The following is a 23,706-nucleotide window of genomic DNA, read 5'->3' on the forward strand; positions in this document are numbered from 1 at the left end:
CTCTCAACATTCCTCATTGATATAGCATAGTCTTTCTGAGCCTGAGTCTTTTGATGCCTGGTTTTGCTTTGATTCATCTTTGCTTTCAACTCTTTCGTCTTGCAATTTCCTTCCAAGTATCCTCTGACATCCACTCCTTTTTTTGGGGGTCCTTATATCCAAGAACTTCTTCACTTGTCTTAGTGAAGATTTCTTGTTTCTCTCCCCATGCTATATCTACATTGGGTGTCATCTGTAGGGCCTCAAAGCGGTTTTGAAGTTGTAGTCGAAAATCACCTCTGATACTGTTCTCTTGAAGCTTCCCAAGGTCAAACTTTCTCCCTCTTTTAGCAAATTTCTGAGCACATGTCATGATTTTCATGCGAAATTCTGCCATAATCAGATGGTGGTCACTTCCTACATCTGCCCCTCGCTTGTTTCGAACGTTTGTAAGGCATCCTCTGAATTTTCTGCTAATTGCTATGTGATCTATTTGGTTCTCTGTTGCATTATCAGGGGAGACCCATGAAACCTTATGGCATCTCTTATGAGGGAAAATTGTACCTCCAATGACCAGTTCATATTCATCACAGAAGTTAATGAATCTTTCACCATTAATCATCTACTTGATCGCTCACATTACTTGGAGCGGTTAATTCTTCGCCAATTGCATCATCATCTGTGTTCATACTTGGTTGTTCAACTGCCTTATTATTAATAGACCAATTATTGGTCTATTATTGGCAATGTCATCAGTTATATTATCATTGACCAAGGTAAAAGTAGTTCTACTGCCTGATGAAAATATTTTGAAGGTAAAAGACACCGATTTGTTGACACGCGCTTCGATTGCGACTTTTTTGCTGTCGGTTTCATCTTCAAGAGTGACTGTTCCAGACATACTTGGTTGTTCAATTGCCTCATCTACTTGATCGCTCACATTACTTTTGGTGCTTACTTTAACACCATCATCTGTGTTCACACTTGGTTGTTCAACTGCCTCATCTACTTGATCGCTCACATTACTTGGAGCGGTTAATTCTTCGCCAATTGCATCATCATCTGTGTTCATACTTGGTTGTTCAACTGCCTCATCTACTTGATCGCTCACATTACTTGGAGCGGTTAATTCTTCGCCAATTGCATCATCATCTGTGTTCATACTTGGTTGTTCAATTGCCTCATTTACTTGATCGCTCACATTACTTTTGGTGCTTACTTTAACACCATCATCTGTGTTCACACTTGGTTGTTCAACTGCCTCATCTACTTGATCGCTCACATTACCTTGAGCGCTTACTTATTATTACCTTGAGCGCTATAATTATTATAACTGATTTGCCTTCCGTAGAACCATCTACCAATATAAACGAAGTAGGGTTGTCAACAGCAACAGGACAACCATCTACCAGTGAGGTAAATTCTCCTACTAAAATGTATGAAAGGAACGGAGCAGGGTTGCCGTTGGAAGGACAACCATCATCCAGTGTGATGAATACTGCTAATGAGATGAACCTGGATGGAGCAGTGTTACCATCCGAAGGACAATCAGCGACCAATGTGGTCAATTCTACTGAAGTGTATGACATGAACGAGGCATCAGGAGCGTTGCCGCTTGTGGAAGTTCAAGATTCTACTGTTTCTTTTGCCAAACTTATGAAACCATTCGAAGCAATTGCTGAAGCCGTTCAACAAAACTACCATAGATCAGATCCAAATGCATTTTCAATCCATATGCAGCCACTAACAAATGATTTTCAGCCCATGGAAGAACCATCTCAGTCCGATTCAAGCGCTAGCTCCGACGGAACACCGTCACCCGTGTATTTTATCAAGAAAGTAGGTGAACATCATCCGGATGGCAGTTACACGGCCGAAGTCCTTGGTTCAGGGGGCTCATTTATATTGAGTACCGAATCATCAAATTGGATTATAATTAATTCTGAGGTGGTACGTTCTTGATGAAGTACGTGAATAGTTCTTCGATAGTAATTGATTTACCTGTCAAGACAAAGAAAAAGTAGTGCTGGATGTTAGTATCTGATTCGCCTCCTATAAATTGAAAATAAAAGAAATGAAAATTTGAAATGAAGCTCCTGGGCACTCCTCGAATTATTAGAGTGTTATTATAATCAAGATTTACTTGAATTGTTACATTTTATATCAATCTATCAGCTTCACGTTACATTGTTTGTGTGATCCAAGCTCATTGCTAATCTATTCAGTGTATGAGCATAAATTGATTGTCCCCTTGTTCATAATAACTCTGAATTATTCCTGACTTCAATTATTCTAAACAAGATTCACCTGAATAACTTACATTCCACTTCGATCTATCAACTTGACCATTCCATTCCTGTGTGATCCTGGATCATCATTCATTTAATATAGTGTGTTGATAATATTCAGAATTTTAATCAAGTTTTACTTGAATTTATAGGAAGGTGTATTGCCGATGATCAAAAATTATTCCAGTGCTTATTTTGCACATTCAGTCCAAACGATTGTATCTCTCCATTGAATTAGTCATCATTCCTATAAATATATTCCCTACTCCATCAAAATGGGTTTTCTAACTTTTGTCCTAGATCATGCTATAAAATTGATCTCCAAAAATGTTTTTTTTTTTTGGGCTATTTATTGTACAGCTTTAGTTCTGATTTCTATACAAGCAGGGACCTTGTCATGAAAATTTGGAATAACCGCTATACACAAAAATTGAGTTTATTATTCATATACGCTAGATACTCTAATAACTCATAACGCCATGCTATGCATGTTCAGTATGTGTATACATATTACATTCAGAAATACGAGACTTATTCATCAAAGAGCAATATGGTCAATATGACAACACTAACAATAAAAAATGTGCGTACGAGTTTAAATATAAGACAATGTTTTTGTTTGACTATTTTACGCGTGAGGTTTTATAGATTTATCCTGTGAGCAATAACTCCTGTTTTATTCTAATTTTTATTTCCAAAAATTTATAGTGCCTTTTGTGAACTCTCACCTCAGCTATGACGCTTAATAAATTTCAAACAGCAATAAGTACTTTTCATTTAGAAACTTATGATTTTTGAGATTATAAATAAACTATTTCTGTAGTTTACTGAATTAATCGATCACTAAATAATTTAGAATTTATCCGGTGAAGTGGAAATTTTATTTACATTCGTTTTATTATAATATATTATTTTAGTTGAAAAGACAGACTTGCTTTAATGTAGACTTCAGTTGTGATTGAAGAGACATGATTTATTATTCTTGTAGTTTAGCTATTGTCAGTAGAGTTTTGTGAATTAGTAACATTTTCATTCTTGAAGATATTATGGTTGTAAAATAAAAATGGAACTGGTATTATTTGTCGAATAGTCATTATACAAGGTTTGTGACTGCGGTTGAAACCAACATCTCAATAATTTGTTGCTCTACTGTAGATTTTTGTTGTGATTGAAGAGATATGATTTATTTTTCTTTTAGTTTAGTAATGTCAGTAGAGTTTTATGATTTAGTAACCTTTTCATTCTTGAAGATATTATGGTTGTAAAATAATAATGAACTGGTATTATTTATCGAATAGTCATTATACAAAGTTTGTAACTGCGGTTGAAACCAACATCACAATAATTTGTTAGACAATATATTTTTTTCATAATAATGGAACTGGTATTATTTGCCGAATAGTCATTATACAAAGTTTGTGACTGCAGTTGAAACATCACAATAATTTGTTAGACAATAATTTGTCATTATACAAAGTTTGTAACTGCAGTTGAAATCAACATCACAATAATTTGTTAGACAATAATTGTGTTTTTATTCCTAGATCTATCCTGGAATCAATTTTCTATTTTTTATGTGTAATGCTTTTTGTAATTTTTCACCTGAGCTTTTCTTTGTGGGACCGGACATTGATGTCAACTAGATATCATTATATACTTCCCATTGAGAAAAGTTATGTTTTTGCAGAAACCAATATTTATCTCTTTAATCTACTGAATAATCGATAGTATTATGATTTACAAGATCTGTGACGTGGAAAATCCATTTACAATAATCTCTTATGTTGATTTTGTAAAGACAGACTTACTGTGTACTGTAGACTTTGGTTGTGTATTCTTGAAAAATGATTTGATTTGATACCGGTATTTTATTGTGATGTAGTTTTTAGAAACAAATGTGAGCAATAATATGCATCATTGTTATGTTCTTTTAATGTATAGTGCCTTGATAGCAAATTTCGTTTTCCCTTGAAACTAAAACGCTTTGAAATAAACAACTGAATGAGATGCCAGGTGCATTATACTGGACCACTTAGGATTTGTATGTTCCGTTTAGACAATTATTCTCGATCTACAATCTATTGAATCTATGATTTTCATAATACATGATATCATTCATCTTCTATTCTCAATCTACACTCTATTATTTTCATAATAGATGATATCATTCATCTTCTATGAAAAAATATAGGCTTAGATAACCTGTGCTTGCCAACTCTAGGTTATCTGAAGTCCCATGAAATTTAAGAATGTATCCCGTAGAGTGTTTTGTCCTCATTTAATCAAGATAAACATTTTTAGTCTCCCTTAAAGTATTATTCGTGGAGTAAACGTAATGTGTGTTTTTATTTGAAAAGTATTAGTTTTCGGATTTATTCCAAAAGTATTTTACGAGATGTTATATTTTATTTGAGAAGTATTATTTGAGTTGATATTGAAGGGACATTAACAATAATATATTAATCACTATTAAAATTACTCAAGTAACAACAGAGTTGTATTCACATGATTGATGTAATTGAAAAAACTATTCAACTATTAGCTTTACAGAAGAAAACTTACGTCAGTGAAGCAAAACTTACTTTACTGTGTACAACACAAGTTAAATAGTTTTTATCCATCTATTGCCAATATCAATCTAAGAGTGGATTACCAAAACAATATATATGATAATAATATTTTTATTCAGTGTGATTACGTTGATAAGCCTTTACTGTCGTATATTATATCTGTTATCATGGGTTGATAGCATCTTGCAATAATAAATGTATTCGAAAAGTATAACCATTGATAAATATAACAACGATCAAAATGTGTGTCAAACTATATTTGAACTGCATTTAAGATAGGCACTGCAGATCTTCAAGCTAGCTAAATTTAAGCTATTTTTAAACATTGTTACATTACTCTCAATATATTATGTCTGCTATTGTAAATAGGAAATCATTAATATTTCAAACCAGTTTTACCTATTTCATTGTCAGTTTGGGATGCTGAAGAATTCAAGCTATGTATAGCCCAATTTGAGTTTCTTTTTAGAGTACACAGTACTCATTATTAGATGTTTTATTTGTAAATTTATGTATTATATTTTGTACAACCCAATCAGGATAAGTTGCTGATTTTAAATTTGAATGTATTTTGATTTCAGTTTAAATATCAACCATCTCAGGATAATCATCGCAATAATGTTTTTAATATTTTATTCTTATGGTATTATGAAATACATACTATGACAATCTCTTGAATTAACAAATGCATTGTGTTGAATGATGTTTTGGGTCAATGTAAATCCTGTGAGTTATTTTGAAAATGATATTAGAGGCTCTGTCAATGATATTATACAATTTATTTCAGTCCTAGCTTTAACGAGCTTTAACCTCCTCAAACTAGCTATAAGTTAGTTAGTTATTTTGAAAATAATATTAGAGGCTCTGTCAATGATTATACAATTTATTTCAGTCCTAGCTTTAACGAGCCTATAACCTCCACAAACTAGCTATAAGTTATCTATGAAAACTAGTTATACAGCCTCCTCAATCCTTCAATCAATTTCGATTAGTATTATATCACTGTTGTATTTTCATTATATTAAGACATTTTGTTTTCAAACAATAACTTATTTTGGATTTAGTATTCAGTTTATTGAGATTATATTTTTATGCCGTTTATTGGAGATACTGCATCTTTGTATATTGAATAAATATTCCATTTTTATTGTTCTTTAATTGTGTATTTTTTCGATTTTCCTTGAAGTGTTCCATGTTAAGGTGATAAGAAGTCAAATGTGTACCTAATCATTCAATAAGCGCTAAGAGTAAAAACAAAATGGAGCGAAGAGAGAAAAACTGAATTCTTATTAAAAACAGAAAACAAAGTCAGGAAAAAGAAACCGTGTATTCCACCTAGGATTTTTTTTAAATCTAATATTAATAATGATTAATTTGGATGGCAATTAATATTGATTGATTTAAATTATTAATTTATTGAATTAATAATGATTAATTTGGATGGCAGTTTACCATTATTATTATCATGGATTCATTCGGAAAATCCCAATTTCTAATAATACAGTAATTAATTATCAAAGGATAATTAAAGAGTACATTATTCATACTTCTTCAAAAAACTCTGAGGACCTCTGTGAAGTGTGAACATCAGAATAAATTAATAATCGATTATCGCAATAAAGAGTTAATATAAAATGGTTTATAAAACTTGTGAGGGTATAAAACAAGTTTTTATTAATTTGAACAAAAGTAGCTTATATAATTGAAGTGATTTTATAAACTGGTTATATGAAATTATATTATCACTTATAAAATATAAATTGAATGAATCACATTATAATTATTTGTATTGTGTCGAAAACAATGAAATATCAATATGTGATATAGGACTATAGTTTTATATCAACTACTAAAATAAAATAATTTGCTTTTCTTCAGTAGGAAACATAAATATTGCAGTAAGGTACAAATACGATGAGATAATCATTGTTCCTGTAATTTATTGTGTTGAGATTACACAAAGCTACGGTAGGCTACTCATTATTATTGAGTATGTTGGCTACATAGAAGTTTGAATATCAAAACAAGTTTGCAAAATGTACCTATTGAACAATTCATAATTTTCTCAACAATAAATTCTTTTGAATATGGTAGTTAATGAGATAGCAGTTAGAATTTAAACGCTGGGTATATTTAAAAACAGAATATTATTTTGAAATATTTTTCTTTCTTTCCTCAATCAAACAAATTACACCTATGTTGTTTTTTCACTACAGTATTTCACTGTGATTTGTGTCAGAGCTTTGAACAATTGAAAATACATTATGGTTCCAACATTCTTTGAAAGCTTCTAATGGAAATTTATCATTGCAAAAACACGTGAATGTGAATTCTATCAGCTCATGGCTTTTCATTCTTGTATGATTATAACTGAGTTTTCATCGTTTCCCTACTACTTTTCCAACAAAATATAGATCCATAATTGTAGTATGAAGTCCAAGTACAATCTTATACTTTGCTACAAACACCATGTTTTTGTAGAAGGTGATCGAGTCTACATCATCAGATGAACTTAATTTCTGCTCTTGCATTGACAAATCCAAAAACTTAGCATCTTTCGATGAGTCTGGCTTATCTGAAATGGATTTCTCAGTAACTTCCTCACAGAATTGTGCAACTGTTCTATTTCCCTCACAGAAAATATAGGAACCAGCCTACATTTCCCCAAGGGATGTAGATCTATCTTACTCATATCTTTTGGTTCCTCTCCATCATTGCTAGTTTTCACCGGCTCAATATTTTTCTTCTTTTTCTCTTTAGATTCTGTTCTCCCCTTCTTTGACTTGACTTTTTCTACTTCATTGAATGTTAGTGAGAAAAAGTCTTCAAATTCGTATTTTTCCTCACTTTCATAATTATCAAAGAAGTCTTTTTCTTCTTTGTTCAAATTTTGATGAATATTCTTTCCTGGCTTTCCTTTGGAAGAAGTTTTCTTCTGAGCTTTGGAACTTTCAGGCGTTTTTCCTTGACGCTTGGAACTAGTTTTAACTTTATCATCCTTGTTTTCGTTTTTAAGTGGTAAAATGTTCAATGGAACTGCTTTCAAATATTCTCTCTCGATAGAGATATGTTGTACACCTTTACTTGTACTACTTATCTGAAAAACATTTAAAATCTATTAGTACTAGAGTAGACCATTTGAATTCAGATATTTTTGCAAAAAATGTGCCCATTTGTCAAGTTATTGAATGGATTCGTTGAGGAATTTCATCGAGTACGAACCGTATCGTTTGAATTCAGATATTTTTGCAAAAAATGTGCCCATTTGTCAAGTTATTGAATACGAACCGTATCGTTTGAATTCAGATATTTTTGCAAAAAATGTGCCCATTTGTCAAGTTGATAAGAAGTCAAATTGTACCTAATCATTCAATAAGCGCTATGAGTAAAAACAAAATGGAGCGAAGAGAGAAAAACTGAATTCTTATTAAAAACAGAAAACAAAGTCAGGAAAAGAAACCGTGTATTCCACCTAGGACTTTTTAAATCTAATATTAATAATGATTAATTTGGATGGTAATTAATATTGATTAATTTAAATTGATAATTTATTATCAATTTATTAAATAATAATGATTAATTTGGATGGCAGTTTACCATTATTATTACATGGATTCATTCGGAAATCCCAATTTCTAATAATACAGTAATTAATTATCAAAGGATAATTAAAGAGTACATTATTCATACTTCTTCAAAAAACTCTGAGGACCTCTGTGAAGTGTGAACATCAGAATAAATTAATAATCGATTATCGCAATAAAGAGTTAATATAAAATGGTTTATAAAACTTGTAGGTATCCTTTATGAGGGTATAAAACAAGTTTTTATTAATTTGAACAAAAGTAGCCCATATAATTGAAGTTATTATAAACTGGTTATATGAAATTATATTTATCACTTATAAAATATAAATTGAATGAATCACATTATAATTATTTGTGTCGAAAACAATGAAATATCAATATGTGATATAGGACTATAGTTTTATATCAACTACTAAAATAAAATAATTTGCTTTTCTTCAGTAGGAAACATAAATATTGCAGTACACATACGATGAGATAATCATTGTTCCTGTAATTTATTGTGTTGAGATTACACAAAGCTACGGTAGGCTACTCATTATTATTGAGTATGTTGGCTACATAGAAGTTTGAATATCAAAACAAGTTTGCAAAATGTATTGAGCAATTTGTAATTTTCTCAGCAATAAATTCTTTTGAATATGGTAGTTAATGAGATAGCAGTTAGAATTTAAACGCTGGGTATATTTAAAAACAGAATATTATTTTGAAATATTTTTCTTTCTTTCCTCAATCAAACAAATTACACCTATGTTGTTTTTTCACTACAGTATTTCACTGTGATTTGTGTCAGAGCTTTGAACAATTGAAAATACATTATGGTTCCAACATTCTTTGAAAGCTTCTAATGGAAATTTATCATTGCAAAAACACGTGAATGTGAATTCTATCAGCTTACATGGCTTTTCATTCTTGTATGATTATAACTGAGTTTTCATCGTTTCCCTACTACTTTTCCAACAAAATATAGATCCATAATTGGAGTATGAAGTCCAAGTACAATCTTATACTTTGCTACAAACACCATGTTTTTGTAGAAGGTGATCGAGTCTACATCATCAGATGAACTTAATTTCTGCTCTTGCATTGACAAATCCAAAAACTTAGCATCTTTCGATGAGTCTGGCTTATCTGAAATGGATTTCTCAGTAACTTTCCTCACAGAATTGTGCAACTGTTCTATTTCCCTCACAGAAAATATAGGAACCAGCCTACATTTCCCCAAGGGATGTAGATCTATCTTACTCATATCTTTTGGTTCCTCTCCATCATTGCTAGTTTTCACCGGCTCAATATTTTTCTTCTTTTTCTCTTTAGATTCTGTTCTCCCCTTCTTTGACTTGACTTTTTCTACTTCATTGAATGTTAGTGAGAAAAAGTCTTCAAATTCGTATTTTTCCTCACTTTCATAATTATCAAAGAAGTCTTTTTCTTCTTTGTTCAAATTTTGATGAATATTCTTTCCTGGCTTTCCTTTGGAAGAAGTTTTCTTCTGAGCTTTGGAACTTTCAGGCGTTTTTCCTTGACGCTTGGAACTAGTTTTAACTTTCTCATCCTTGTTTTCATTTTTAAGTGGTAAAATGTTCAATGGAACTGCTTTCAAATATTCTCTCTCGATAGAGATATGTTGGACACCTTTACTTGTACTACTTATCTGAAAAACATTTAAAATCTATTAGTACTAGAGTAGACCATTTGAATTCAGATATTTTTGCAAAAAATGTGCCCATTTGTCAAGTTATTGAATGGAGGAATTTCATCGAGAACGAACCGTTGCACATCTATATATATATAAAAGCGAAATGGCACTCACTCACTCACTCACTCACTCACTCACTCGCAGAACTAACAATCTACCGGACCAAAAACGTTCAAATTTGGTAGGTATGTTCAGTTGGCCCTTTAGATGCGCACTAAGAAATCTTTTGGCAATATTTCAACTCTAAGGGTTGTTTTTAAGGGTTTAAAGTTCGTCTTTTAGCATGTATATTCTTCTTCTCCCGATCTCTTAATTATAATTGAAATTTCCATATCATATGTTACTATAGAACTATAATTTGAGTACCTCTTCGAAACAGTTGTTAACTGGCAACTGAATTAATAACTTTGTCAGGTTGGCATTAAGTTGAGTTGATTTTGTTAGGTTGGCACCAAGTTGAAGATTTAAATGCATTTATCGCGGAAAAATTGATTGGGCACTGCTACTTCAATCCTGGGAATATTATATTAGTAGCCGTCAGGCTCGCCATATCCGTTTAGTCTGATGTTTATTCTGGACCCCCGACTGGATTGTCCTAACATATGATGAAAATGCTCAAATGAGAAATGCAGGCGAGCGAAGCGAGTCTGCTTATCTTATTCTTGGGGGTCCAGGGGGCGAAGCCCCCTTGCTAGACGGATATAGCGAGCGAAGCGAGCCTGACGACTAGTTACTATATAGGAGGCCCCTGACTGCTATTTGGAAGCCAAAAATATAAACCAGGAGCCTCCTCGTGTTATATTGTTATAGTGTATATTATTATGCTCTAAGTATAACGATAGAGAAAAGATAGCACCAGGCTTTCTGCATAGGCCTAATGATGTCCACGTTATAATGGCAGTATTTGATTAACATTGGAGTCGCCATCCTTGTCCATCATTCGACAAAGCAGATATTTGTCTACCTCCACAACGTTGTCAGATCGTTTCTTGACAATAAAGAAATATACTTGACAAAATATTCAATCTCAATTATGAGAATTTATTATTAAATTATAATTATAGAAAAATATTTTTTCTTGGCGAAATGAACACCATAATTGATTATTTCTAACGAGAGTAAACAGTTAATATTACATCACATGAACCGGTATCAGCCATCTTCAATTGTAGGCAGTAGCAGGCAGAGAATTGACAACGCTGTTCTCCTATCTTTCTTCACTGTCAATAAAACGTGGACCCCACTAGCTCATGCTATCTATCCTCTATGACAGGGCTCTCCAACCTACAGCCCGCGGGCCGCATCCGGCCCGCCGAGAGTTATTGCAACAGATTTTTTAAAATATATATTTATACGCATTTTTGACAATAACTGTTCAGTACTCTTCTCTTACTAGCCACTCCATTTCTTAATAAGTGTAGAATTAGCTGTAAACAAGCAGCGATCAACCATTGCGAGATTTTAGCAAATGGTCCCACAAGTCAAATTCCACGTAATCCTTGTTATTGGCCCTCCAAGCCTCCCTAGAATTAACAATGTGGCCCTTGGATAAAAAAAGGTTGGAGACCCCTGCTCTATGATATAGCTATAACGGTTGAATATCACAACTATAATGTCCTATAAATCATAATGTAGTAGTTTAGTCTTAACTTTTATACTCTTACAAGGTGATGTTTCAACAAATTTATTTTCAAGATAGTCATAATGACGAATTAAGTTTGTTTTTCGGTGATTCTTCAAAATTATATTTTTAATATGTGAATATTTCCTATTTTAGTTATAATATTTGAAATATTTCACAACTATTTATTTATTTTAATATTATTATCTATCATAATATCATTATACTATTATTATTATACTATTTATTCTAATATTATAATATTTTAGTATCTGTCTGATGTATTGAATAAAAATATCTAATTATTAGATGCAATATTAAAAAAAAAAGAAAAACATCAAAATTTCTGATTAACCTGTCTCTCTCTTAGTATTTTTCTTCTTTTCCTCTCATTAATATTTTTAACCGCTAATTCTGAGTTGTTGGTTTTTTTTCTCATTTATTTTTCCCAATTTCAATTTTAACTACTACCGTATTGAATTCTATATTTAGGACTCATATCTGCGCACAGGTTCAACGCCTATGCAGGTATTAATATTTTCCTTTTGAGTGTTCTGTACTTTTGCATAGATTAACATTTATTATTATGTATTTTTTTTTATTACACTGTTTATAAATCTCTTTAGTGTTTCTCTATGCTGTAAAGTGTTGTATTATTATGTTTTGTTTTTGTTATTTTTGGAAATAAATTCATTTCATTTCATTTTCATTTTTAGTTGTGAAATATTTCTATTATATAAAAATTATTAAATATTTCTTCTATGTTAGTTTTGAAGCATCTAAATTAGAAAATCTACTTTGTGAAAATACTTGAGGACTGAAAATGTTGTGAATTGAAGAACTACAAGACTTAACCTATTCGGACTATGTTATGTAAATTTGGGAGAGGAATAGCACAAGGTTACCTTATTTTTCCTTTCCCTAACATTTTGATGATGTACTTATTTTAATAATGAATGAAGAATGAATGTCATCATCACGAAACTACCATATTTTGGATAGCATTGTCGTACTTATACGGTAATGTGGAACACCTCTCCACTAATAACAATTTATATAATAATTATCATAACTTTGTTGAAGTTCTGACACTGTGTTACTTGTAAATATTTGAAAAAACATTTACTTTTGTTGGAGTATTGAGGAATGCATTTCACTCCTGAAGTAGGAGCTTCATCAGCCTCCTGATCCTGAGGCATACTCCAAGAAAAGTAAGTGTTTTTTCAAATATTTACGAGTAACACAGTGTCAGAACTTCAGCAAAGTTATTATATAGTGTTTCGTCATGGAAAGCAACCTCAATTTAATTATCATAGTTATTAATTTTGTAATGACAACAGGCTTATTTTCAAAACTGTTACTCTAGCTCAATGGTCGCCAAACTGATGAACCTGTGAGCTAGAATAGCATTTATAAATCTTCTAGTGAGCTACCAACGAATATTAGAATAAACAAAGTATCTTTTATTGTCTATAAAGATACATTTCGAGTGTTGAAATCTACTTATCTCATAGCAAAAAGTATAACAAAAGTTGAAATGTACATTTCAATGAGAGCAGTGGAACTCTTTTTGTTCAACAAGTATTTTCTTGATGTTTGGAGTGTACGTTGTAGCCGCCATTCTGATGCAGTTGTCCAAATGTTTATCAGTCAGTCTGTTCCTATATAGACTTTTTATGAATTTCATACTTGAAAAGGATGCTTCACACAAGTAGGTAGAGCTGAACATAGCTTTCAACCTCAATGCAACTTGAATAATATTTGGATATTTTTCTTTGGGGACTTGGGGCCAATATTTCCAGTTGTAGAAAGTGATCTGAGAGACAGATCATATTGAAAATCCACAAATTCCATTTCAACTGAAGCCTGAAGCCTCCACAAAAATGTTCTACAACACAAGTTGCAAAATCTTCTGCATAGGTCTCTACAAAAGAGAGTTGATGAATTGTACCATGCTTTTAAAATTGATATGCTTTTAAAATCTTGAAATCGTTGTTCAAACTGTTGTCTCAAGTCTGAAGAAAATTGTAACCTATTCTTTGTTAATGTTGCGGTGCTGTGGAGGATTCTGCTTCTCATTGATTTTCTTCAGACTAGGAGAGTGATTATATTCAAACTGGCCGACATTCTTTTACACGAGCATTTCTGTGAGCTACTAAAAACTACCCCACGAGCTACAGGTAGCTCGCGATCGATTGTTGGCGACCACTGCTCTAGCTATTTTATGATAGAATATTTTTGCATCTACTTTGCATCTAGTTTCTACAGCACATCGTAATCCTGTAAAATATTCAACGAGTATCAGACAGAATAATGGTCATAACAATATTCGCTACAATACCAACTACCGGTAATTATTTGAAGTTTTTTTACCAGTACATCAAGCTCCTTACGGCCACCAAACCCACATTCCATATTATAAAAATCAATATTGGGATTAAACTGGACTCCTCTTGCGACTGGTTGTGCTTCTAGAAAAAGAACAACTTTTGTTCTCCCACCTTCAATATCGAGGCGTTCCAGGCTCTGAAATTCCAAGTAGATAATAATTAATTGGCAAATTCAAATATTTCATATAGATTGGAGGTGTTATATATATTCTCAGAGATGCGCGTTATCCAAGTATTGTTCTCATATCTATTTTAAATATCAGGGGACCGAGCTTTGCTCTGGAGTGTAAAAGCATAGAAATTTTGTAACGAAAGATTGAATTTATAGTTTATATTTATTTATTAATTTTCTCAGTTGTACAATTAGTTTTACAGTTATATGAGGAGGCACCCAGTTTGGGCTTATGCCCAAATCTGTCCCTTTTCAAATTTATAATACAGTCCAAATCAAAATCTAGGTTAAGCTACTATCATCCATCAAAATAACAATTCATTCACACTTTAAAAAGCTAACACATCATCAATTACAAATAGATATACTATGAATTCGATTTAGAATGATATAGTATGTTTGCTACAATATTTGTTAATATACTATTCTACACTAACAGCATTTCTAGTTACTATTTTGAAATTTCTGAAGTAAACATGTTTTCTAAAAAAAGAGAAATAAACGAAAATAAGTTTCTCTTGCTGAATTTTTCTTCTCGTGAGATCAGCTGGATGATCCCACACACATGCACTCGTTCACTCTCATCCATTACGGTATCGACAGACGAAAAAAATTTCCAGCTGTTTTTCCAAGGACGTATTTATCCTTTTAATGTCCTTCAGCGAGTTATCCAAGGGTTGAGACCTAGTGCAATCGAATCTTCATATCATAAACCTATTTTGTTCCAAATTTCTTGAAAATCGTTAGAGCCGTTTTCGAGATCCGTTGAGCATAAATATATACCCATATAACAATATAACCACATAACCATATATATATACAGAAATTGCTCGCTTAATATAATAGGATAGAGGAAAAGCTCAGGTAGTGTACACTGTAGGTATATATTTTTTCTGCTTGAATCTGACCATAAGCTATAAACCCGCGATTTTTTCTGCTATACTAAATTCAGTACCGGTATCCATTCATGAATTTATTTCTTTGACAGTGTATATAGGAGCATACAGAGAAACATAAAAAATCGCTCCCCGATCTAACAATTAGAATACTAATTATAATTATTGAAATTGACAATAATTTAGGCTACATGCATAAAAACTAATCAATCTGGAAATCACAAATCTAATACGCTTTTTAAAAACTTTCATTCACAAATTGCTCCAACTTATTAATGCAATTTTCAAGTCAGTGAAATGGGTGAAAAAAGTACGTGGATTTCTAATTTCCAGACGAATACGAGTAGTCCTCACCAAATGTTAAAAATACCGTGAACAATCTATCATTAGAATTTTTTCAACAATCTATCATTAGAATGAATATTAAACTAAGAAATTAGGTAAAATAGCAACCAGAGTCTAATTTATAAAGTATCATTACTCATATGCCTATATTTGATGAGATTTGATATAGTATAATATAAGTACAATGAAACTCCAGGATAAAACTGTGAGAAACATACTTTACCTTATTCAATTGTCCTTCATTTGAGGAAAAAGTAATGTTGATTTCATTAATCTCATCAGGGTCTATGAGAACACTACATTTATGCATTTCTTTGTTTACTCCTTTTATTTTCTTGAAATTCTTACATTGCTGCAAAAATAATGTAAGTTAGTAGTGACCGATAGCCTATAGCTTTTATTGATCCTATAGAAGCAAGAACTAGTTATTCAAATCGTGAATATGAACTTACTATTGGAAGTGTCCTTAATGAATGAGAAAAGCTGCCAATGGGATTCAGATGTGATAGTTTCAGATATATAGGACTCTCAGAAATATTTTCAACTCCAACTGAAATTTTCTTGCGCATTCCTTCAGCCACCAAACCAAAGTCCACTTTGCGAGCAGTACTTTTCAGAATGAAATCTGGCTTTACTGCAGTGCAAACCACGTGACATTCAATTTCCTCCAATCTGTTGATGAAACAATAAATGGCTCATGAACAACGAAGATATTCTCCTATTCCAATTCAGTTTACTGGGAGAAAAAGAGCAAACAAATTAAAAATACAACTGATATACTGAACAGCCAATATTATAAATATGAATAATAATATGATAAGCAACTAAAGCTTACTTGATTATTTTTAAGTAGCCTAGACCCAAAACATTCCTTCATGAATTTTGTTTGTTTTCATAACTATGCATGATGGGACAAGCTTGGATATTTTTCATGCTATGGAATCTTGCATGAAATAATATCTACTCATGCATTCTAATTTGATTTCTTTATAAATTTCATGAAATAGTGTATTGTGTATTTCACAATACTACCCGACGGTAAATCGAGTGCTATTTAATATAGATTCACTTTTTTAATTAATATCAAGTTTGGTGCATATTCATACTACAATGTGGTTGATGTCTGGGTAGAAATGTGTTCTTCCGCTATATTGATTTTTCAGAAAAAGTCTATTACCTATGGAGATTAAATTTATTCAGAATCATAAAAATGTCAAGAATGGACAAGATAAAAGTTCTCTTCTGGAAAAATTGCATTCAAAAATGTTTTTTATTTAGAATTTTTTTTGAAAATATAATGAAAAAAGGAAGAGATCAATATGTAGGCCTACCATGAAATTAGAATATTAAACTACTAGCTTGATAGTACCTCAATAATTCACTGGGAATGTCAAATGGAATTGCATAAATTTCATTACCGTATTGATATTCCAAGGTGAAAAAATAACAAGGTCCAATAACCTTGCGGGGTGGGCACCCCAGATTATCGAGAAGGATAATGATGAAAATTATTTCTCTGAATTTACTCACATAACTTGCTGATCAGATTTTCTTATTTTGTGATCATCTCCCAACAAAATTTCAAGTTTGCAGCGAACTATCACTGTTTTTCTAATTGGTTCAAAAGATTTCAGCAGAAATTCTCTTGCTTCTTGGTATCTACTTTCATCAACTCTCACCACCTTCTTAGAAGTACGTTTTGATGAGGAGGTACTAGTAGCTTTCTTCTGAGTTTTCATCTTTTTTGATGAAGGTCTGGATTTACTTGATCCTTTTTTCTTGAAATACAACCACAAAATAATTACAGTATTATAACATTGACGAGTGATATCTATTATGTGTGATGATATGAGAGAAGGCATATTGTTTATTGTTTTGAAGGGACGGATTCAAGGATCCAAAGGTTCAAAGAACCCCACACGTCAACCGAAGCTTATTGTGTTCCCAAGTAGGTAGTATCATAGATAAAGGATAAACATAAGTTATATATTTCTTGTCTCTGGTAGTATGCTAGTTAGGCAAACCAATGTTCTTCACAAGAACCAGAAGTTTTTTCCTATACTAGCATCTCATTCATCACCTGATTGCAATCCTTGTCGCAATCCAGTGTGATATGCTTGGCAGTCTCTTCAGACTGATTAGTCCTCGTGACCAAAGTGAGTTCCACTCCTGGCCTTCTTTGAAGGTCCTACCGCTGAGGAAGGTGCGGCCAAGTTGCCTCTAGGGCGCCCGGCTACCCCTGATTCAGCCTCTTGACCCACATTTGTGCCTGGAGTTTCACCCATCTCTGGTATCTTGGCTTTTTTCTTTTTACCCCTCCGAAACATCGCAGGTTCAGAAGCCTCACCTCTCCCGAGAAGTTTTGCCTAAATGGCCATCCTTCTTTGAGCAGTGGTGAGGTTTGGTCACTCCACCCAAAACTCGTGACCTACCTGAGTTCCACTCCTGGTCTTTTTGTAGGTCCTTCCGCTGAGAGAGGGGACGCCAAACTGTATCTAGGGCGCCCGGCACCCGGTCACCCTCGACTCAGCCTCTTGACCCATATTTTTGTGCCTGGAGTTTCACCCATCTCTGGTCTCTTGGGTTTTTCGTTTTGCCCCTCCGAAACTCTGCAGGGTCAGAAGCCTCACCTCTCCCGAGAAGTTTTGCCTGAATGGCCGCCCTTCTCTGAGCAGTGGTGAGTTTTGGTCTCTCCACCCACAGACTCGTGACCTACGTGGGATCCACTCCTGGCTTCTGGTGAGAAGGCATAATATTATAACCATAATCCAATTCAAAATGCAAAAAAATCCTTCCAATTTTCATAAAAACATACAACGAAAGAACTAATATGGACGAATATCTCTGCTCCACATTCAATGATATCATTTGATACTTGACGGAGTGGAATCATAGTAGTAGCAAAGAGTCTTGCACAACTTTTGAGCAAGTTTTTTTTATATAAAATCCTCAACTAAGTGATCATGCTAATGTCATGATAGAAAATATAATATTGAAAGATAGAAATCTCACATCTTTTTTGACGATCAATTTATTCTCAGCTTCCGATTGAAGTTCATTAGCTGTCCGATTTATGGCTTCATTATCCAATTTTGGTTTGTATTCCAAGAATAATTTTTGACTCTGAAAAACATTGTAGGATACAGTATGTTAGAGTGTATTGAATTTTGAATATAATATTATGATATACTCAGGCTAAAATAATGTTTTCAGTATATGGTGGTCCATGAATTGAGTTCACTATTTGTAAATTCATATATTATATTGATGAATATGATCTTAAAGATATTCAGAAATTGAAGAGACTTGAAATGTTGTAAAATAATTATCCACTTTATTTTGATAAAAAGTATTATTTCACACATAAAATAATAATATATATAAGCCTGTGAATTAATAATTTTTATTAAAATAAAGGAGGCTAGATTTTTGACAACATTTCAAGTTTCTTCAATTACGAAAAAGTTACACAACATCAATATTCACTCACTTAACTTAATCATATTTATTCAGAAATGCAAAAATAAAGTCAAAACTTACAAATCGAAACTACTTCTCATTAAAATATGCGATCTATGTAAATATTAATGTTAAAACAAACGTTGTCAACCCAATCTTTAAACTTATTTTCATCTCTAAATTCACCTATTTTATTAAAAAAGCAATAACCCAGTTTTGGACACTGGGAATTCTTATTTCAAGCAGTCTACGGTGCATATGAATGAAATGATGCAACTTTGAAATGAGAGTATTTTTCCAATATCTTCCATAGATGACCCAATACGTGCTAAAAAAAGATTGAAAAATAAGTGATCCTTGTTCACACAAAACACACAATATTGAGTTTTATTGAAAGGCACATCTATTAAATTTCAAGTCTTTTCTCACTGGTATTAATACCAACTTTACAATTATTGTTTCAAAGATGTTCAAATTTTCAATTTTAATGACACTACTCTTATCAGTAGAACAAAACAGATACTGATGAATAATGAATGATGATTTATTTATATAATCCGACAATATAAGCCTACAAAAATTGGAAAATTTTGAACAGTTCAATCAATTACCATATTGTGATGAATTTTCCCTGAAGTTGGCTGGACGTTAACACTTTCATCGTTAGTGGTAATATGAAAATTTCCCGAGAATTCTATTTTCTTCGATTTTTCACCACAAATACATGCATCTGGTTGTCTGGCACTGGAAAATTTAAAATTTTTAATAAGATGGCAAAATTGGCATAAGGATTGCCAGGTAACACATCCTTCTGTAATGAGTGCTTAATGACTATTGCGACCATTTTCTACTATTCCATAATGAATGAACTTGAATTATTCATAGTGATGGATAAGTTATAATAAATCTTGTAAACAAGAAAAATTCATACTTAAAAAAATGAATAAAAATCGTTGAGAGTGAGAGGCAAATGAGTTTTTGACAGTCCTTATTAGGCCTACTATAGTCCAGCTTTGTTTCTTATGTGTAGTAAACTAGTAGTTCTGTGAACAGTAGATCTCACGCAGTATTCTCATCCACAAGTACCTGATTGAAACTATAGACCTTATGGAAATACAGCAATAGACTGGCTTCTCCACACATCTGTGTAATCACTTGTCAGCTGATTTATGATGAATAATTATATAGTCTGATTTTTACTCTAATATTGGCGTATGAAGGAAGTTCCTTTTTCCTTTTATATTATCCTTGAAATGCAAAATTTCCAAAAAACTTGAATATACGTCGACGCGCAATTAAAAAAGGAACATACCTGTCAAATTTCATGAGAATTTATTACCTCGTTTCGCCGTAAATGCGCAACATATTATACATAAACATTCAAACATTTAAACGAGGAAATGCCAAACCGTCGACTTGAATCTTAGACCTCACTTCGCTCGGTCAATAAATGAATTCCACTGTATAAACGCATAATGTGATTTGTAATTTAATGAATTAAATTGCATTTAATCACATGTAAAACGTAACTTATCACTGCAAGTGTTTTGGTAGAAAGTGGGGAGGATATTTTTAATATTCTTTCCGAAGAATGGACATTGATATGTTCAAAGCTCCGCCAATTTATGTAGATGCATAACAATATAATTATCTATAGTTATTATATTACAAATTACTTTTTCATATCATATGCAGTTCAATAATTATTTTCTTAGTCTATATTATGTAAATTCATCTATAATTTTGCTGTATTGTAAGCTATTGTATATAAGTGTATAAGCCAGTATATATTGTAATCTACATAAATAAAATACTCAATCAATCAATCAATCAAGTGTTAGCATGTAGGCCTACAAGTGTGTTATTTGAACAAATAACCTCTCTTCCTCTACATTCCTCTCTTTTTTACTCCTCATTCCTCCTGATAACAACAGTAATTTTTGTGGCTCACCGCAGGTATACCGATGCAAATGATGACGAACCACATGGTGTAGCAGGCATTATTACTTTTTGGGAGGAAAACTGCATGACAGGCCTCACAACAGTGGCTCCGCATTCGATTGACATACTGTAAATGGTCTCCATTGGTCGAGTTTCATCTGAAAGTGTATTGTCACAATAATCAAAAATCATGAAATCTGAACGCTATATATGGTTTATAGTAGAAAAAATAATTATAATACTGTATACTGGCATACTGTACTATACAGTACATGCATACAGAGTGGGTGAAAAGTCCGAGAACGGCATAATATCTCATACACAAAGGTTATTTGACGGTGGGTGTGATTGGGAATCCTACTCAAATTGAAAATACTACTTCACTATGACTTCGAAAATCTGATCCACCATCTCGGAACGGCCATATTGAATGCAACTTTTTTTTGAATAGGAAGGTGGTCATGCGATACTTGATTACGATACAAAATTTCAAGAGAAAATGCATGGCAAAAACCGCTAAACGATATCTCAAACCGTTCAGAAGATATTCACATTATAAATCAATACTATTCAGAGCAGAAAGGAGAGAAAAAAGTATGAGAACGGCTTAGTATCTCATAAAAGATTGTGATTATAAGGTGGGTATGATTGGGATCCCTCTCAAATTGAAAATACTACTTTACTATGACTTCAAAAATCTGGTCCGCCATATTGAATGCAACTTTATTTCTTTAAATGGGTAGGTTGTCATGCGATACATGATTTCGATACGAAATTTCAAGAAAAAATGAATGGTGGAAACCGCACATCAGTATCTCAAACCGTTCAGAAGGTATTCACATTATTAATCAATACCACTCAGGTATTTTATTTCAGATTTGCATGGTATTGATTAATAATGTTAATATCTCCGAAACGGTTTGAGATATCGATATGCGGTTTACGCCATTCTTTTTTTCTTGAAATTCCGTATCGAAATCATGTATCGCATGACCACCTTCCTATTTAAAAAAATTAAGTTGCATTCAATATGGCGGATCCAAGATGGCGGACCAGATTTTTAAAGTCCTAAGAAAATAGTATTTTCAAATTGAGTAGAATCCCCAATCACACCCACCGTCAAATTACCTTTGTGTATGAGATATTAAGCCGTTCTTGGATTTTTCACCCACTCTGTATACAATATACTAAGTACCATCCCCAATTTTACTATCAATACACCAACGTTATAGCGACTAAATCCCACTTAGATATCAACCTCTATTTATAACCAACCTTCACCACTTTAATCAGTAACAAATAACAACAGTTCACTCCTTTTACATATTTTGAGCACAGTGCTCATATGAGTCTGTTTTTTGACAACTGTTGTAAATTTGATCCTGGGATTTATCTCTTTTCTGTATAGGGCTACTTGTGATATAAATAGAAATAAAAATAAAAATCTCAGTACACTTTTCAAGTGACTTGAAAATGGCATCAATGTTGAAACATGTTGTGATAAGATAATTCATAAAGGGTACTGAGATTTTTATTTCTATTGATCCTGAGACTATGGCAACAATATTACTGTGAAGATAGACACTTTCCCAGTGTTTGTTTCAGTTTAGTGAGTGATGACTGTGTGTGTTCCATCTTTGCATGATTCAATATTCAATATTTTGTTAAAAAAATAAAAAGAGTTTTTGATGCCCAGTACAGGATTTTGCGACACTCAGAATTAAGTTTAAGGTGGGTGTGATTGGGAATCCTACTCAAATTGAAAATACTACTTCACTATGACTTCAAAACTCTGGTCCGCCATCTTGGATGCGCCATATTGAATGCAACTTCATTTTTTTAAATAGGAAGGTGATCATGCAATACATAATTTCGATACGAAATTTCATGAAAAAAAGAATGGCGAAAACCGCATATCGATATTTCAAACAGTTTAGAAGATATTCACATTATTAATTAATACTATTCAAAGCAGAAAGGAGAGAAAAAAGTCCGAGAACGGCTTAATATCCTATACACAAAGGTAATTTGATGGTGGGTATGATCGGGGATCCTACTCAAATTGAAAATACCACTTTACTATGACTCATAACTTCGAAAATCTGGTCCACCATCTTGGATCCTCCATATTGAATGTAACTTCAATTTTTTTAAATGGGAAGGTGGTCATGCGATACATGATTTCGATACGGAATTTCAAGAAAAAATGAATGGCGAAAACCGCATATCGATACCTCAAACCGTTCAGAAGATATTCACATTATTAATCAATATCATGCATATCAGAAATGAGATACATAAGTGATATTGATTAATAATGTGAATACCTTCTGAACGGTTTGAGATACTGATGTGCGGTTTCCACCATTCATTTTTTCTTGAAATTTCGTATCGAAATCATGTATCGCATGACAACCTACCCATTTAAAAAAATAAAGTTGCATTCAATATGGCGGACCAGATTTTTGAAGTCATAGTAAAGTAGTATTTTCAATTTGAGAGGGATCCCCAATCATACCCACCTTATAATCACAATCTTTTATGAGATACTAAGCCGTTCTCATACTTTTTTCTCTCCTTTCTGCTCTGAATAGTATTGATTTATAATGTGAATATCTTCTGAACGGTTTGAGATATCGTTTAGCGGTTTTTGCCATGCATTTTCTCTTGAAATTTTGTATCGTAATCATGTATCGCATGACCACCTTCCAATTTAAAAAAAAAGTTCCATTCAATATGACGGATCCAAGATGGTGGAC

General features: G+C 32.5%; 1 protein-coding gene across 1 annotated transcript in view; it reads right to left on the reverse strand.

The window, feature by feature from the left end:
• Positions 1-9,358: 9,358 nt before the first annotated feature.
• Positions 9,359-23,706, reverse strand: part of LOC111061484 — a 72,919-nt gene continuing 58,571 nt past the window's right edge. The window contains exons 14-21 of the mRNA XM_039445013.1: positions 20,958-21,105; positions 19,618-19,750; positions 18,560-18,670; positions 17,078-17,325; positions 16,000-16,219; positions 15,771-15,899; positions 14,118-14,270; positions 9,359-10,078 (exon numbers count right to left, since the gene is read on the reverse strand). Coding sequence (XP_039300947.1) covers positions 9,359-10,078; positions 14,118-14,270; positions 15,771-15,899; positions 16,000-16,219; positions 17,078-17,325; positions 18,560-18,670; positions 19,618-19,750; positions 20,958-21,105 — 1,862 coding nt within the window. The remainder of the gene's footprint in view (positions 10,079-14,117; positions 14,271-15,770; positions 15,900-15,999; positions 16,220-17,077; positions 17,326-18,559; positions 18,671-19,617; positions 19,751-20,957; positions 21,106-23,706) is intronic.

The sequence above is a fragment of the Nilaparvata lugens genome, chromosome 1 (genome assembly GCF_014356525.2).
Source record: "Nilaparvata lugens isolate BPH chromosome 1, ASM1435652v1, whole genome shotgun sequence".
Lineage (NCBI taxonomy): Eukaryota > Metazoa > Arthropoda > Insecta > Hemiptera > Delphacidae > Nilaparvata > Nilaparvata lugens.